This window comes from Pterocles gutturalis, unplaced genomic scaffold (genome assembly GCF_000699245.1).
Source record: "Pterocles gutturalis isolate BGI_N339 unplaced genomic scaffold, ASM69924v1 scaffold25571, whole genome shotgun sequence".
In the NCBI taxonomy this organism is placed as follows: domain Eukaryota; kingdom Metazoa; phylum Chordata; class Aves; order Pterocliformes; family Pteroclidae; genus Pterocles; species Pterocles gutturalis.
The window spans coordinates 8,977-26,616 of NW_010098784.1; the positions used below are offsets into that span (position 1 = coordinate 8,977).

Sequence of the window (17,640 nt, forward strand, 5' to 3'; positions counted from 1 at the left end):
CGCAGCCTGCGCCGATGCTTCACCTTCTAGCAACATCCACCGAGCAACGGCGCTGGAGGGAGGAATGTACCATTCCCAGCCGGCCGCACAGGGGAAGCCGGGAAAGACACGGATAAAATGGAGGCAGCGGCCACCGGCAGCGATGGGGAGGATGTGTGGGCACAGCGATGGGGACGATGACACGCAGGGCACGGCGATGGGGAAGATGCAGCGGGGTCCCACACCACGGGAAGGATGCAGGAGGGTCCCACACCAGGGGGTCGGGAGCAGCCGCCCCAGAGATGCTGAACGCGGGGCTGGGGTTGCCAAGGGGAGGGAGAGGCGGAGGATGCTCTGCTGCAGCATCCCTCTGCACAAGAAGAGCAGGGGGGAGGAATTGCCCAGACCCTTCCCAGGCTTTGCATGGAGCAGGGTAAGGGTAAGGATAAGGGTAATTTGCCCCACGTGTGTCCTCTCTGGAGTGATGCAGCCCCAGCTGGGGGGCACAGGGGGGGTTTCGAGGGTCCTGGGGCAGCCAGCAGAGCACAGACACCACGCAGACCCCATCACAGAAGAAATGTTATTAATCGAAGCCCACGAAGGGCGAGGCTGAAGGGGAATCAAGCTCCCAGCCCAGAACACGTCCAAGGGAAGGGGCACAGAGTGAACCAGGTTTTGCTCTCCTGGGTCAGGACCTGAGGGAATCGCAGTCTGGAGAGCTCAGTGTGATGGAGACTTCTCCTCCCACCGCCCAGCCACAGGCAGCAGGAGAGGGGGAAGAAAAATTGTCCCTTTACATAGCAAAGTGCTTCACGTGGGCAGAAAACGTGTCCGGGACAGAGGAAGAGGCGGATGGTGCAAACACAGCATGCACCCACCCAAACACACAGAGAGGTCATCGAACCGTGGAATCCCAGAATGGTTTGGGTTGGAAGGGACCTTAAAGCCCATCGAGTCCTTCCACGGGCAGGGACCCCTCCCACTAGCCCAGGTTGCCCAAAGCCTCATCCAGCCTGGCCTTGAACCCCTCCAGGGATGGGGCATCCACAGCTTCTCTGGGCACCCTGGGCCACTGCGTCACCACAGGTGGGCTGCGATGGGTGAGGGGTCAGCAGAGCAGTCCTGCGCTCTTGCACTGTGTTACCACCAAGTGAAAGCATTATTTTGGGCAGAACTGGGACTACACTGGGGCTGGGAGCTGCACCCCCATATCCCAGCTCTCCACATCCTCCCTCTGCTCCTTCCCCAGCCCCTTCGGGTCATTTATTGCCCGTCATGCCATGAGCACACATCACGCCCCGGATTCATTTGCCAAGTCTACCATACAGGTGCAAAAATTAAATTAGCTTATCTGTTTGCTCTGCCATGGAAAAAAAAAAAAAAACAAACCAAATCCTACCACGTTTGAGGCTCCCCAAACACAGACCTAGAGAAGACAAAGAACAGGCTGTCTGCAAAGAGAGGAGGTTGAAAAACCCAAACCCACCCACAGCTCCTGCAAAGCAGCGAGGCAGGGAAGGGTTAAAAGGAAAGCGTGAGCTGGAAATGAAGGAATGCAGCCCAGCAATGTACAGCTGGCACCCGCACAGCCCCAGCCCCAGCTATTCAATTGGAAAGAGAGGTGATTACCACAGGACTGCAAAAACTTGTCGGGATTATTCAGAATCAATTAAGTGCCTGTTAAACCACAAGCTCCTCAAGGGCTTTCATTCTCCTCGGGGTTGAGCAGAGGCGGAGAACTGGGCAGGTCCCGAGCCAGGGGGAGAGAAACTCACCCAGGCAGGGGGGGTTTGGGCAGGGGGGGGGTCAGGCAGATGGGGATTCGGGCAGATGGGGTTCACTCTGCTCCAGCCCAGCACCAGGAGCCCGCGCTCGGCTCGTTGATCCCCTCCAAGCCTGGGACAGGCTGAGGAGTCACAGAAACTGCAGGTGAGGGTGGCGGTGTCACGATGAGAAAGGAGAGACACCCTCATTCCTCACGAACCCCAGAGGGACCCGTCCCTGCTGGTTCCTCGGTGGGGTAACGCAGGACCCCACACGCTCCATCCCAGGCTGAAGATGCTCCAAAGAGTTAAAATCCTGGGTCTGGAGGAGGAAATATGCTCAAGGAAGGAGGCAGATGGCATTGCCTACCACGACAGCCTTCCTCTAAATAAGATGGGAGGAGAAACCAGCCCCCTCCACCGCTGTCTGGAAGGTCCATTCCCACCCCTGAGCTCCCAGAGGGTGTCTCAGTCTTCCCTTCCCAGCCCCAAAACAACTCCAGCACTAACAGGGAATGTTTCGGGGGGCTCTGGGAAACCGTTGTGTTTTTCTGTGTCCAGGAAAACGAGCTGGGAGAGCCCACGGGGGCTGCAGAGCTTGAGGTGAGCCTCATCTCTGCTGTGGAGGAGACAAGGAAAACTGCCCAGGTGACGGCAGGGACCATCCTTCTCCAGCAAAAAACCTGCTCCAAGCCCAGTTCCTCACTTTCCTGTTTGAACTGGAGGCTCTTTAACATGCTAGAATCCTACCCAGAAGGTAGTTTTCTCTAGATTGTCTCTTTCCCAGTCTCTCTGATGCAATAGGAGGATAGAAACACACAAGAGACAGATTTCAGGTTGTGATGCTCACACACAGCATCCGTTCAGCATCCCCCATCCCGCTCCTGGGCCAGCTGCGGCTCCGGCTCGGCATCGGCCACGTGAGGTGGCCATTCGCCTGCACACACACACCTTTAATACTCGGGGGGGAAAAAAAAAAAATTAAAAATCCCTGTCAAGACCACGCCCAAGGGATTTCACAGGGATTAAAGCAACTTTGCTGAACACTCAATCACATCAAAAACAAGGTAAAGAAAACCTGATGGGATAATTAAGGGATCTGCTGCATCAACATACATGATGGCACACCCAGGAGCCCTCAGTAAATATGCTCTCCCCCATCCCCAAGAGAGGAGAAAAACCCCACTGGCAGTGAATGCTCTGCCATAGACTCAAAAAACCCCGTTAAACCCCAACAATTTACCCTGGGCTTTGGGGCTGCTGAATTATCCGTGGATTATTAACGCTAAACCCTGCCACCAGGCGTGGTCCTGGGATGGGAGGTTAACATCAGGGCACGTTCGAAAAGGGATCTGAAAGGATAAAAGATATAAAACCACCCTTCTGCTCGAGGGGCAAAGCCCTACCCTCGTCCCCCAGCATCCCAGGAGCTGATCAGCCCCACGGGCGCCAGCCCAGAGCCTCATCTCTGCTGGAGATGGAAACCAGCTCCCAGCATCCGTCCCTCCTTGGGCAGCTCGTGCCTTCTTGCTCTTGTGCAGAGACCTTCAGCTGTTCCTACAGAGCAGGGAAAAATCCCCCTGAACGTGCAATGCCAGGAGCTGGACAAGCCAGAGCGGTTTGAGGGGGGATGTTCCCCACACCAGCCTCTGCAGGGAGCATCACTCTCAACCTCAGACCTTCAGAGCCAAAATTTTCCATTGTCTGGGAGAAAATCCTGCAAAGGGCACCCAGCTGAGCCGTCACCCCTGGCCTCACCTACCCCAGCTGCGGGGGTAAATTAACCGAGACCCTCAGAGGGGCATTTTAATTAGAGAGGGATCAAGGTGCTGTGGTGGGCTCAGCTGGGGACCTTTATCTGCAGAAGCTTCTTGGTGGCTCGCAGATGTTTGCCCGTGCCGCGGGGCTAGGACCGTGCTGGGGTTTGGGTGCTTTGAGAAACTTTGTCCTGTTTTATTAAATGCCTCCAGAGCTGCAGTGTGAGAGTTCGGTGAATTGCAGGGAACAGGACACAGCGGTGAAGCTGAAAAATAAACGGAAGCAAGATCCGTGATACCCACAAACCGCGTCAGAGAGTAACAGCACCACACGCACATGCACCGGCCAAACAGATAAATATAAAGATGAGGCACTCCCCAGGATTAAATTGTTCAGCTGCTCGGGAGTGCATTTCACTCATCGCTGCTAGAAGAACATGTTCTTACCACCATCATGTGCATTTGATGCTGTTAAACGAGAGGAATTGCACAAGAATGCAAACTCACCTCCCTGGGAGGGGGAACAGAACAGGTTTGGGTGACACTTGGAGTGACACCTTCATGCCACTGTGCAGTTTCTTCTTTAAACTATTACGAAGGAACTTTATATAACACAATCCAAGGAGGTGCACAGGAATTTTTAAAATTCTTTTGAGCCCGTACGATGAGTGACCCGTGGCCCCGTGGCGATGCAGCAGCCTGACACCCAGGACCAGGGGGCAAGAGATGGAGAAAGGAGCTTTGCTGCATCTCAGAGCCCAGATTTCCAGCACTGAAACCACAGAATCGTCGAATCACAGAGTGGTTTGGGTGGGAAGGGACCCTAAAGCCCACCCAGTGCCACCCCCTGCCATGGGCAGGGACCCCTCCCACTAGCCCAGGTTGCCCAAAGCCTCATCCAGCCTGGCCTTGAACCCCTCCAGGGATGGGGCATCCACAGCTTCTCTGGGCACCCTGGGCCACTGCCTCACCCCCCTCAGCATCCAAAAAATCTTCCTCATTTCTCATCCAAACCTCCCCTCTTCCAGCTTCAACCCGTTCCCCTGGTCCTGTCCCTCCGCTCCCTGGCCTGAAGTCCAGCTTTGTTGGTGCTGCCCTGGAAGGAGCCTCTGCCTTTGCCCTGGAAGCTCGACCCTAGTGAGAAGAAAGGGGGCTTCCCGTCTGGCATGATGATGTCCCCAGAAGAGCTCGTGAAGTGTCCCCTGTGCTCCAAGCCCACATCTGCACCCATGCCTATATCCCTGAGCAAGCAAACACCTTCGCTGTTCCTCCTTTGCATGGCTCCAGAGTTCCAGTGAGCCACCTCCTTTCTCTCTTTTCTCCCTAAAACGCATCTTTCCCATAACACCCCTGCACGTGGGACTTTGCTGGGTCAGGGGGTTGAAGGAATGTCGTTTTCTCAAACTTGCCCATATGAGGAAGAAATGTTTTCCTGTGCAGGGGGTGAGGCAGTGGCCCAGGGTGCCCAGAGAAGCTGTGGATGCCCCATCCCTGGAGGGGTTCAAGGCCAGGCTGGAGGAGGCTTTGGGCAACCTGGGCTGGTGGGAGGGGTCCCTGCCCATGGCAGGGGGTGGCACTGGGTGGGCTTTAAGGTCTCTTCCAACCCAAACCATCCTGGGATTTGGTGATTCTATGATTTCTCTGCAGATTTCTCTCCCGCTGTCACATCACGATTGACCCGACACTCGCTGTTGTTTCCTTCCATACAGTCTTGGACCAGGCTGTCCTCCTCCGAGATCGGGGCTCCTGCACCCCACAGGAACCTCAGGCAGAAGCTTCACAGTCTTGGCGTCTCTTTGAGTGGGACTTTCACAATTTCTGGTGCATGACCATGTCCCCCCCCCATTGCTCCATGCGACCTGGCCCCTCTTGGATTCACAATGCAGCAAATTTACCGGCTCCATTGGACCAGCAGAAAGGAAAGCAGAGCTCCCCAAGCGGCTCGGTCCCCACCCAGGAGAGAGCAATGCCTTCCACATGCCGAGGTCTCGGAGAGCAGCCAACGTTCCTCTCCACCTCATACAATTCAAGGAAGCGAAGCAAATTGCATTGACACCCCAGGGCCAGATCCCATCAGCATGGGCACAAATGCAGAAGGAAATTAGTGCAATAGCCCAAATTAAAAAAAAAAAAAAAAAGTCCTCAAAAAGTCTTTCTACCCAAGCAGGATGGCAATTCAATTGCTGACAACCCAATCGCCGCGCCCAAAAAACCCACACAGAAAGCAAGCGACTAACCACAAACAAAAACATCCCACGCTGAACCTTTATTCTTAGAAGTGGGAAAGAGCCAGAGGCTTTATGAAACCAGCTCCGCGGTTCCCTCGTGGTGCAGCCTTGGCGCGGACGCTGGTGTCTGGGTCGCACCACAGAACAGGGAGAGGAAGAGGCACATGGGGGAGATGAGGATGGAAGGTGGCAGACAGACAGAGAGAGGAAAAAGGGTAGAGGGAGGGAAGAAACCCTTTAAAATTTTAAAGAAATAGCTTGCATCTTCTCCTATCTGCATGCCTGATGTAGAAGTCCAAGTTTTAGGAGCAGTGTTGGGGTCTGTGCTAAGCCCTCCCCAGTGTACGTTGGTCACGTTGGTTGTACGAACCCCCCAGCACGGTGGGAAGGACCAGTGGCCATCTGTGAAGGCTGTTGAGGTCTTTTCATGGGTTGTGTCCAATCTATCGAAATGTTCTGCTCCTTTCCCTGCTTCCCAAATTCAACACAAATCTCCATCTGGGGCAGGAGGAACGTCCTGAAGCAATGTGGAAAACATAAAAAGCGTAAAGGTGTCATTTGGTACGAAAATGGTCATCACCAAAGCAGCTCTTAGATGCAGTTCAGTGGAGAGGACCTTTGGGAACTCACTCTGAGGTCCTAACCTTGTTCCTGATGCTGTCCCGGGACAGAGGAACGTTTTCCAAGCCAATGTCCCAGCGCCCGTGAGGACAGTCTCAGGCAGAGGGAGCCTGGTGGATGCCCATGGCCTTTGACAAAGTCATTCTCCCACAAAACCGTTCTTGCCCTCACAACCCTGGGCCAACCACCCCGTTCACCCGCTGCACTGGAGGCCATCAAGGGCGAGAACCCAACCTTCTGTTAATGGTTCAACTGGTTCTGCACAAACCCCACAGACCTCTGGGCACTGGGAGCCCCGGGGTGGAGGACGAGCCCGTTGCGGTGGGGAGGGTTTGGTAATCCAGAGCTGTGGGACAGGCGGCACCACTCGGCGACCACACAACGGGCAGGTTGCACGTGCTGAGCTTCACATTTTCAGGGTTGTGCTGAGGCTCTGGGTTGAAGATGCTTCCTAGAAGTGGAAGCCACCAGCTTCTGGGGCTTCACACTCAGACCTCAGCTCCGTGATCCACCAAAGCAGAAGCAGCTTCATGCTCCATGGTTGATTTTAAAATGACTGTTGGGTTTAACGGCTGGGAGGGATTTAACGTAACCCTACATCTCATCTGGGTTTCTCTCTGTGGTTGCTGCCACCAGAGCCTGGATGGGATCCTTCTGTTCTCCTACAGACCACAAAGGTTCTTGCGCTGCTCCCCTTGTCTGGCTGTACAACGAGGACCATGGCACTGCCTTGGTGTTCGATGAAAGGTGCTGTTTGCAGAAGCCAAACACCTTTTTCTTTCTCCATCACAGCTGGTTGTTAGAGGGATTTTCACAAGAACCAACTTTCATCCGTGCACCGTTCATGCGTCTCGTCCCCGTAGGCACCAGTTCCCCGGGAAAGACACTGAGACACCAGCCTCTGCTCCAAGGGGAAGCTGCCAGACACTCTCCCACTTCCCTCCCAGCGGAAAAAAAAAATCCCCGCAGCACAGGTGAGCAGTGGATCCACAAACCGGTGCCTGCAGCATCGAGGGTGACATAACCCACACCGCAACAGCCCCGGCTCTGCAGCCCCCAACGGCGAGGAGCATCTCGGGTCCAGGGGCTGCAGAAGACAGAACAGGAGGGGACAGGGGACATTGCTTCTGCAGCCACCAGCAGGACCAGTTCCTGGCAGTATCCAACCTCATTTTTTCTTTTTCATTTTTTTTTTTTTTTAATCCAGGAATGTTACCTAGAGAAATACATCTGAGTTGAGCTCAGTCACTTCTCCATGGGCTCCAGCTTGATTACTTCTGATTTACATCAAAATGAGGAAAACAGTGCAAAGGCTGGACCCTGGATGCTCTCCGTCAATGTCACCGCACTGATGTCAAAGCCATGTCCCCAGGTCACACCCGCGGGGAGTTCGGCTCATTAGATTCGATTTGTTTCACAAACAGAACACCGAGTATCCCGCAAAGGGTGAAGCCGAGGTCTCCTGCTCAGCTCTGTCACCTGAGGATGGTGTCGCAATTTGATTGATTTTAGCTAACGCGATATTCATGCCTGGGTAGGTAGCACAGAGCTTACATGACCTGGTGAGGCCACAGGGTCCATCCCGCTTCAAAACCTGCTGGCTGTGGGGACAGCCTGGTGTCCGGCTCTGTGTCATGGATTCAAGGGAAAAAGCGTTAATTATTTTCCTATAAATGTTTGACGCAAAATACGCCATGCCCTGGCCGTGAGCTTCATCACTCAGACACGGGAATGACGCTCTCCTTTCTTCACCCCTCAAGGCACGATTAAAGGGAGGTCATCACCCAACTCAGCCCCGTCCCTGGTCTCGCCGTATGTTGGGATCGGCCACGTCTTGTTTATTGAGTCTCTGCAGAGGCAGAAACCACCATTCCTCCCTCTCCCTGGTTCTGGACATTCGGGGTCTCGTTAACATTGTTAGCCAAAGAAAAATTGTATTTTCCTGCAAATCAGAGGAGGAAAGAATTAAATCTCTGCCTAGGTGCTGCACAGAGACCAGATCATGCTGGGGTGGGGTGGAAGCTTCATGGTCTTCGCGGTCGTCAGGGTTTTATACGGCCACCAGATCCCGACGTGATCCACAGCCCATCCCACCAGCGCCGGTCTCACCGTCTGCCATGACTAAGACCCTGGGCAAACAGTCAGGACTGAACTTGCAGGTCCTTGAGATGGGATAAAAAAATAAACCGAAGCCATCTCCTAACGCCAGGCTCAGCTCCTGGCCCGCGCTCAAGCTCAATTCACTGCAGTCAGTGAAGGAAATCAGGGCTGCATTAATCCTTCTGCTTCAATTAAAACAAGAACAACAAATACTGCAAGAGCCAGCAAAAGGTTTTGCATGAATAGGGATTTAGGATTTGGCCGGAAATGCCACAAAAGGTGTTGATTTTTCTTCCATTTTGCTCCTCCGGGTGAATGTCCTTTTGGTGCAATATGACAATGGGACAATACAATTTTTCCTGGTGGTCACCTCGCTTTGGGGAACACCGACGTTATCCTCTGTCTGTTCTCCAACCAGGAGTGGGAGCGAGGTGACACTTTCCTGGTACTTTTATGAAACGCAGTTAAAAGCGTGCCTTGGCGTGCATCGCAGCAAACGATGCATTACTGCATCCCACCATCAACCAGCCTGGAGCCAACAGGGGTCTCAACCCACCCCCCGATGCTCTGCAGCTCACGGCAAGCGGGCATCTCTCTACACCCCATCCTGCAACAGGCAGCAGGAGCCCAATGGCTGACAAATGAAGCAAGGGACCTGTGCTCAGTCTTCCCCATGCCAACGGGACCCACACCCCCAGACCCACTTGTCTGGGTGATGCCCACGAGGGTCAGGACATCCCGGGTGGGAAGGTCCTTGGAGCCAAACCGGTGCTGAAGGTGCCCTGAATCCCAGGGGAAAAGCCAGCTGAGGTGTTTCTGCCCCTGCTGATCCCAATGCAGACCTGTGCGCACCCTCATCCCCACCTGCTCCACTTCCCCCGGTGCCCTGGCAGCCCCTGGGGTCCATGGACCGGGACAAACGCACTGGCACGTCCCTTGATCTGGGCAGCAAGCAGAAAACCTCAACTGAGAAACAGGATCAGTCACAATACTGGAATTAAGATTTTCCTCCTTCTTATCCCTTGGCTTCTTTGAAATCTTCCCCTAGAGAACCCCCAGAAGTGGCATTTTCAGTTCTACACCTCCTTTCTTGGAAAGAAAATCTCTATTTGAACAAACACAGAACCAATAACAGCCGGGTTTGTGTGAAGTTTCCTCCCAAGACTGAGTCCTCCTGTGGATTCTCCGGTGTCTAATAAAAAGGGCATTTGCTGCCCTGTCACACACGGGTGCGGGTTGTCTGTTCAGCCATCAGAGAGGAGGGGAGTTGTCTGCAGGAGCTCTCTGTTCGCAGAAAAGAGCAGAAAACGGAGCTTCCAGCAAGGTCTGGGCAGCACGCACACCTCCTGCGACGGATCAGATCCAAGCAGGAAAACTCACTGTTTATGCAATAAATCTTTTATTGTCTGTGGCTCGGAGGTATTTGAGATGGAATGGAGATACCTTAAAGATGTTTATATTTTCCTGAAAGCCAGGGAAGCAAAGATATCTGAGCCATCTAAGCCACTCGAGAAGCAAGTGGTTGTGCAAGCGCAGTTCCCTTGCTTGCAAAATGTTCTCCAAAAACGCCGTACCAGGCTGTTTTCTGCCATCGGGACGGAGCACGGCATATCAACCCTCTGCTGATGCCAACAACCTCTTCATGAGCGTTTGCATTCAATCCTGGGGAGGGATGATAATGTCATTACACTCGAAGGGCTGGGGGTTAAAAGGTAAAATAATAAAATAATTAACTTTCGCATCTTGGACGGCTTTGGGACAGGGCTGCAATGCTTGTCGCTGCTCCCAAAGCTGCAGCACACTTGGTGTAAGGTTACTGTCAACGCCAGCAGCTCCAGGAACCCCTCGCAGATACAAGCAGAACTTCAGCAGCCCAGTACCAAGCTCTTCAGCTTGCTTGGTCTCACATTTCTCCATTTAGAATAATCAAATCCCAGGATGATTTGGGTGGAAGGGACCTTAAAGCCCACCCAGTGCCACCCCCTGCCATGGGCAGGGACACCTCCCACTAGCCCAGGTTGCCCAAAGCCTCATCCAGCCCGGCCTTGAACCCCTCCAGGGATGGGGCATCCACAGCTTCTCTGGGCACCCTGGGCCACTGCCTCAGTCCCCTCACAGGAAAACACTTCTTCCTAGGAATTTCCCAGTTTCCTCGTTTCCCAGGAATATGGCCATGGCAAGGCAGGAAACTCAGGCTCTGCCACTGACGCACTGCCCAGCACGAGCAACGGCAGTGTCCAGCTTCGTGCTGTGGACCCCTTGCTGTAAAACCAGGAGGATCACAGCAACCGCAGTGCTGGAGGTCTCTGGGTGGAAGCTGGGATGTGTTTTTATTCTTGCTGGAAAGCAGCATCTCACAGCAATGGTTTGCTCAGCCCCTCGGCAAAGCCCATGGTAGTGGAGCTCCCTTCCAGCAAAATGTCTCACGATGCAACACGGACCCTTCCGTCACAGTATGCGGCAGGAACCCACTGTCCACAGCACCAACATCTCAAAAAGCGGCACAAACAAGAGCTGCAATGAACCTGCACGTTGCCAGGCAGAAGTGAAGACCACGAGGCTGCGTTAGATTTCTAAGTTGCTCGGAGAAAATCCTGCTTACTTCTCTTTCCTTTTAACTAGTCTTCATTAAGCACTGATACATCACAACTTGCTCGCCGTGAATAACTATTAATCAAAGAGGGTATCAGCTCCGGTTAATTGCCTGTATTAGTTCTCTATCGCTCCCTGCGCTAATGACAGCCTGCCTTCATAAACAATCCCTGACACAACTGGTTCTTGAGTCACGCTAAGCTCTCAAATCTGTACCAGGCAGGCAGGAGCAAGAGCCTACAGACTGGACGCAACCGTCTTTCGTGGCTCACCGGCACCCCAGATAAATTCAGCCTTACCACCTCTTCCATGAGATTGGCTTCACTGTTGGAAAACCAGAGTCTGGAGTGATGCTGTGATGGGCCAAAGTCCCCAAGGAAGTCCAGGAGAAGGGTTTTCAAGGGAAAAAGTTGAATCCAAATCTTCCAGGCTCCAGACTCACCAGCAGCTGGACTTGGTCTCCCCACAATCTCTCCCTTGTTAAGGGCAAAGTCCCCATAAGCATCTCTTTGAAAGAGAGGAGAAGAATAGAGGAGAGGAGAGGAGAGGAGAGGAGAGGAGAGGAGAGGAGAGGAGAGGGAAAAAAGAGAGAAAGAAGAGAAGAGAAGAGAAGAGAAGAGAAGAGAAGAGAAGAGAAGAGGAGAAGAGAAGAGAAGAGAAGAGAAGAGAAGAGAAGAGAAGAGAAGAGAAGAGAAGAGAAGAGGAGAAGAAAAGACAAAGGGTTCAGTTGGAAGGGACCTACAGGGACCATCCAGGCCAGCTGATAAGTGTTGTTACCTCCCTTTTGTGGAGGAAAGAAGAGGCCTTCACATGTCCTTATGGGTCCCTTCCAACCTGAGATGTTCTAAGAGTCTATGACATAATTTGAGCAATATGGAATATTTTGCATTAACCCTTCACATCAGTTGCACAGTTCCTCCAGAAGGGAAAAAGTATTTGGTTTATCGTACAGCGGCAACCTTGGTCAGAGACAGAAAATGGACTCTTGGTTCCAGTGCTCTGCATCCCTCTAAAATAAAATGGTCCTTTCAGCTCCTGCTCTGCCCCGGGGGAGCGCTCCTCCCACCTCACCGTGCTTGAGAATGACCGTGGAGTCTGCTAACTAGGGGCAAAAAAGGAGCAAGTGCTGCCTTTCCAGCAGCGACACAGGGAGCAAAAGTCTCTGCAGACATCACCCAGGAGTGGGAAAACGTGCCCTGAGCAATGGAAGCAAAAGGAAAATGGACTTGTTGGACAATTAGTGGGTGGTTTGATGTGAACAACCACGCTCCAGAGAAGAAAATTTCGTTCCTCCATTGTGGATTAACACCAAGAGGTAAAAAGACATTTCTGAAGAGCTGAGTCAGCCAAAATCCCCGTAATTAGAGCACAGCCAATACTCCAGCTGTGTATGTCATTTTTTCACGCTAGATTTTTTTTCTTGACAGTCATTTCTTGGGGCTGGTTCCCATTTTTCTGGGTAGGAAATCCGTGCCCAGGCTGTAAAATTCTGCTGCTCTGAGGAACCAAGTTGTAGTAGACACCTGGAGTTCTGTGCCTCTGAGAGACTCTTTTGCATCCAGTTTTTCCTGGTTATTAAATCACAGCCCACATCCTCTTCTTCAACACGACCCCACCCCAGCTCCATCTCCAGCTCTACTGACCCCCCTTGCTTGCTCTCCTCCCTATGCTGCAGGTGGTAGAACTTGGAGAAGAGAGGAGAAACGAGCACCTCTGGAGATAGGACCCCTGGTAAGAAAGCCCAGGAGAAAGGGATCAGCGTACATGGCATCGCTCAAGGCTGATTTACAACCTCCCGGGGTGGCCAACGCCGCATTCCCCAGCTCTAATAGAGGGGGCAGGGTCTGAAGCTCCCTCAGCTGGAACACAAATGAAAAAAAAAAAAGCATCAGGTTTCCTAGGACCACAATCCCACCTCCTTCAGTGGGAGATCCTTAGTGCCCTGCATCCATATATATACACGTTGTCCTCCCGTCATCCCCTATGGACACAGTAGCTGCTGTTGCAGTTGCCTGAAGACACCACGGGCTGGGTCAGTCCCTGCAGCCTCCAGCCGCTCCATGATGTGGGAACTGCGATCCGTAGCCTTCACCCGGGCTGTCTTGGCAGAGTTTTTGGCAACTTTGGTCTTCATCCTCTTTGGCCTGGGCTCTGCTCTGAACTGGCCCTCGGCTGCCTCCCCGAGCATCCTCCAGATTGCGCTGGCTTTCGGCTTGGCCATCGGCACGCTGGTCCAAGCCCTGGGGCACATCAGCGGAGCCCACATCAACCCGGCGGTGACGGTGGCTTGCCTCATCGGCTCCCAAGTCTCCTTCCTCCGTGCAGTCTTCTACGTGGTGGCCCAGCTCCTGGGGGGTGTCGTGGGGGCTGCCATCCTGCACGAGATCACCCCCGCAGACTCCCGGGAAGGCTTGGCCATCAACAAGGTAAGACTTCATCCAGCCCATGGATGGGCTCGGAAGGGAGGAGGAAAGGGTGGGCAGGGCTCTTGGGATGGCTGAGGGATGTGAAGAAGAGTTTTGTGGCCAGCAAGGACCACCCCCGTATTTCGTGTTGGGTGGGAAGCTGCTGTTGGCTGCAGCCCAGCGCCGTGAGCTGCTGCACCAAGGGCCCTTCCAGGAGTAGGGATGAGGACAAGGAGTCCAGGCTTCCTCCTTTGCTTCTTAGGATTAAAACCAGAGGGATGATCCAGCTTGCCCCATAGACACCTCCCTTAGAAGAAAAAGCCACCATTATCTCAGTTTTATCCAGGGCTGTACTGTGGAGGAGCTGGATTCAGAGAGACCAGGGGTTTAGGGAAGGACACGCCAAAAGCATCACCTGGCCATTCCTCCTGCCCCAGACTCGTCCCATTTTCCACTCTTGGTGTGGGTACGGGCAGCCTTGTCTCCCCTCTGTGACACTATCTACAGGCTGCTGTGCTGAATTCCCAGCAATGGGGATGTTGCACCAGGGTAGGGGGTGGTTTTTTAGGTCTATACCCCAGCCTTTCGTTAGATAGCACTACTCGTTAAGTTGCTTCCTATCACGAAGGGCTGGACGCACCAGATCCAGCCAGTCCATCTCAACACCCGGCACACGTGGGCGCCGGGGCAGTGCCACCGCAACCGTGCCAGAAGAGTCACAAGGATCCCAGTCTGGTTTCTGACATGTGGGGAAACAAGGACAACTGGGGGACCTTAGGAAGCCACGAGGGGAGTCCCCAGTGGTACCCCAACGTCCAACATCCCCTTCACCACCCAGGCACATAATAAAAAGAGGGGAAAAAATTTAAAAATCCACAGGGTTCACTATCCCCTCTCTTTTCTCCATGCCCCACCACCCCTCCTCAGATGGATCTCCTGTAGGGACGCCCATGCTGGGACCAGCATCACCCAAACCCCGGCTGTGCGCGAGGGAGGAGGCACGTTTTGGGAAGCAGCACATGGAAATCCCCTTTCTTGCAGCAGGGAGGCACTGCCAGGACCCAGCTTTGCTGCCAAAGAGATTAAGAGGGTTGAAAAAGGGATTGCGGATTAATCTGAACAAGGCTATTTACACTGATAATAGCTGAGGTTTAACAAACCCAACAAAGCAAGCAGGAGTTTCAAGACAGACTTTCAAAACACTCTGTTTTACAGCTTAAACCACCTCAAAGAGGGAAGAGGAATTTTGATATTTTCTTCCCCTGTGGGCTGTTGGTCTTGTAGCTGCCTGCACAAATTACCCTTAAAAAAAAAAAAAAAAAAGGGGGGAATATCAGAGGGAGGAGAGGGAGGGAGACCCAAAAAAAAAAGGGGGAATATCAGAGAGAGGAGAGCGAGTGAGATCCGACTCTGGATCTTGGCCAGGAGGGAGGGCAATTGCTGCCTTTGTGGCGTCACCGAGCAAAGTGATCCTGGGATCAGGGCTTGGGAGGATGCACAGGGTCCAAAGCAGGGCTGACACGGGGAAAGAAAGGGCAGAGATGCGCCAGGATGGGATGAGGGAGCAGCAGCGATGGGACACTGCAGGCAAGGGGACAGATCCAGCTGGCAGCGCTGCCAGACCCATCCAGATCTGGATGAAAATCCACCAAGAAGTAATAGAGTGTCAAAGCAGAGCTGGAGTGGGGGGGGTACAACCAGGCACAGCCTCAGACCAAACCTGACAAATTATTTCAGTCAAAAAAGTGTGGGAAGGGGGAAAGGAAATTTTTTTTTAATGCCAAAACATTTTTTTTTTTTACATTTTCAAAATGCAGTTTGTAAACTTTTCCAAAAAGCATTTTGCATTTTAAGTATGAGGAAAAGAAAAAAAATAAATCCCCAGGGGCAAAAAGAAGAGTGGAAAAAACCCCAGAGAAATGCAACTAAAATTTTCCTGCCATGTTGATTGAATATTATCCATTAACCCACTTTTCCTTTTACCTGGGAAATTTTTTCTCCTCTTCATACCGGTGCCAAAAATCTCACCTATTTCCTACGTCCTTTTTGGTTCTCCTTGATTTGGGTTTCCCAACCCCCTCCCCAAACTTGCCCAACCCAGAAACATGTTTTTCTCCCTTTCCAGCTGCACAACGAGACGACGACGGGGCAGGCGGTGACCGTCGAGCTCTTCCTCACCTTCCAGCTGGTCCTCTGCATCTTCGCTTCCACCGATGAGCGCCGGGAGGACAACCTGGGCTCTCCTGCCCTCTCCATCGGCCTTTCCGTTGCCGTGGGGCATCTCCTTGGGGTGGGTAGAATGGGTTAAAATGCAGCGGTTTCTGTTCACACAGGTCTTTGCCTTGTGCCCAAAGCCTGCGGCACGTGGCGGCACGCTCCGGGGTGGATGGGGAATTTGTAACTCACATGGAAAAATCCCCCCATGGCCCCAGCAGAGCCATAGCTTGAGCTCGGCTTTTGTTGGGCATGGGAACGCGGAACCCGCTGGGCTCTGCTGCTCCCCGAGTCCTGCTCCCGGGGATCAGTGGGGTCTTTCATCCTGGACCACGATGATAAGTCTGGGAAGTGTTTGGGATGGACACCCGGGGAAACCCCTCCTGGATGACAGACCAAAGCAGCCCCCGATGCTCCCAGCCTCTCAGTGCGTGTGCTAAAAAACGATATTTGCACACATCTCCCATCCTTAGCGATCTGCGAGCCCCTGTGTCTATGGGATTGTTCTCCCATCCCCAGTGCCCAGGAGCAGTGATTTGCTCCAGGACTGGGCACAGCCGGAACTTGTCCCCACAGTCCCTGTGTCACCCAGCCTGCAGCTGGGTTGCACCACGCTCGGGACGCAGGTGCTTGCGCAGAAGATGCGCAAACACGGACAACTCATCCGCGTTGACTCAGGTGCTGGGAGCTGCGAGCACCCCTGTTCCTGGAATGGGCACGCTGGAGGGCGAAACACGAGCTCGGGGAGTGAATCACGCTAATAACACACCAGGATTTTTTAAAATGCGCTAAAAGGGCTTAATGCTAACAATAAGCGTGGTGTTTCTCGGTAGATCCGTTACACCGGCTGCTCCATGAATCCCGCCAGATCCTTCGCCCCTGCTGTGATCGTTGGAGATTTCAGCGACCACTGGGTAAGCCGGGTCTATGTGTTCTTTTGGTGGGAGGAACCCCCCAAATGACCAATATTCCTAGAAACCCACAGAGCCAGCCAGACTCCTGGCATTTCCATGCCAGCTCCCAGTGGAGAAGAGATGTAGAGATTAGCAAGAAGAGGTGGGGCTGCCCGGTGCTCAATTTTATCTCAGCAGGGAGCATTGCAACAGGAAAAGAGCATGGGATCTGTTGACCCTGACTTAGTAAAAAGAAGCAAAACTAATGGAGAGTGGAGCTCTTCGTGCTGGTCCTGGGGACCTTTCCAGGTTCCAGGTGGATCTGGACACGCATTTTCCATCAGCTCCTTTGGGGACACTCCCAGGCATTTCCGTCTCCAAACAGCACGTTCAGAGCCGGAGCCGTGGTGGTTCAGGCTGACGTGCTCAGGGGTGTCCAGCCCAAGCTGGTGGCCTCCTCCTCGCTATAGCGATGTGTGAATAGGGAGGACACTTCTCCAGAGGAACCCAAATCGTTAAGGACCCTTTATCCAGGAGTGTAGTGACAGGACGAGGGGGAACAGTTTTAATCTGGAAGAGGGGAGACTGAGATGCGATGTGAGGAAGAAATGTTTTCCTGTGCAGGGGGTGAGGCAGTGGCCCAGGGTGCCCAGAGAAGCTGTGGATGCCCCATCCCTGGAGGGGTTCAAGGCCAGGCTGGATGAGGCTTTGGGCAACCTGGGCTAGTGGGAGGGGTCCCTGCCCATGGCAGGGGGTGGCACTGGGTGGGCTTTAAGGTCCCTTCCACCCAAACCATCCTGGGATTCTATGATTAAACATGCTCATGATGGGTCTATCATTAACGAAGATTGCACGGCTCTCAGCAGAGGAGGAGAAGACAGATGAGGGTGGATAGATACATCCAGACACAGTAGCAATGGTTGGGAGCTTCAGCCAACAGCGATGGCTAAAGCAGAGCTGGCTTCTGCATTTTTCTCCCAACGCACACAGGGAAGGAATGAACACGAGCCCCCTGTGATGCTCCTCAGAGACCCTGGCTCCTCTCCGTACTCCATACTCAGGCTGGTTTTTGCTCACCTGATCCTTCT

At 53.3% G+C, this 17,640-nt stretch overlaps 1 protein-coding gene across 1 annotated transcript in view; it reads left to right on the plus strand.

The window, feature by feature from the left end:
* The first annotated feature begins 13,100 nt into the window (after positions 1–13,100).
* The window catches only part of AQP2 (aquaporin 2 (collecting duct)), a 4,773-nt gene continuing 233 nt past the window's right edge, over positions 13,101–17,640 (plus strand). Inside the window, exons 1-4 of the mRNA XM_010074183.1 lie at positions 13,101–13,466; positions 15,571–15,735; positions 16,493–16,588; positions 17,279–17,309. Coding sequence (XP_010072485.1) covers positions 13,101–13,466; positions 15,571–15,735; positions 16,493–16,588; positions 17,279–17,309 — 658 coding nt within the window. The remainder of the gene's footprint in view (positions 13,467–15,570; positions 15,736–16,492; positions 16,589–17,278; positions 17,310–17,640) is intronic.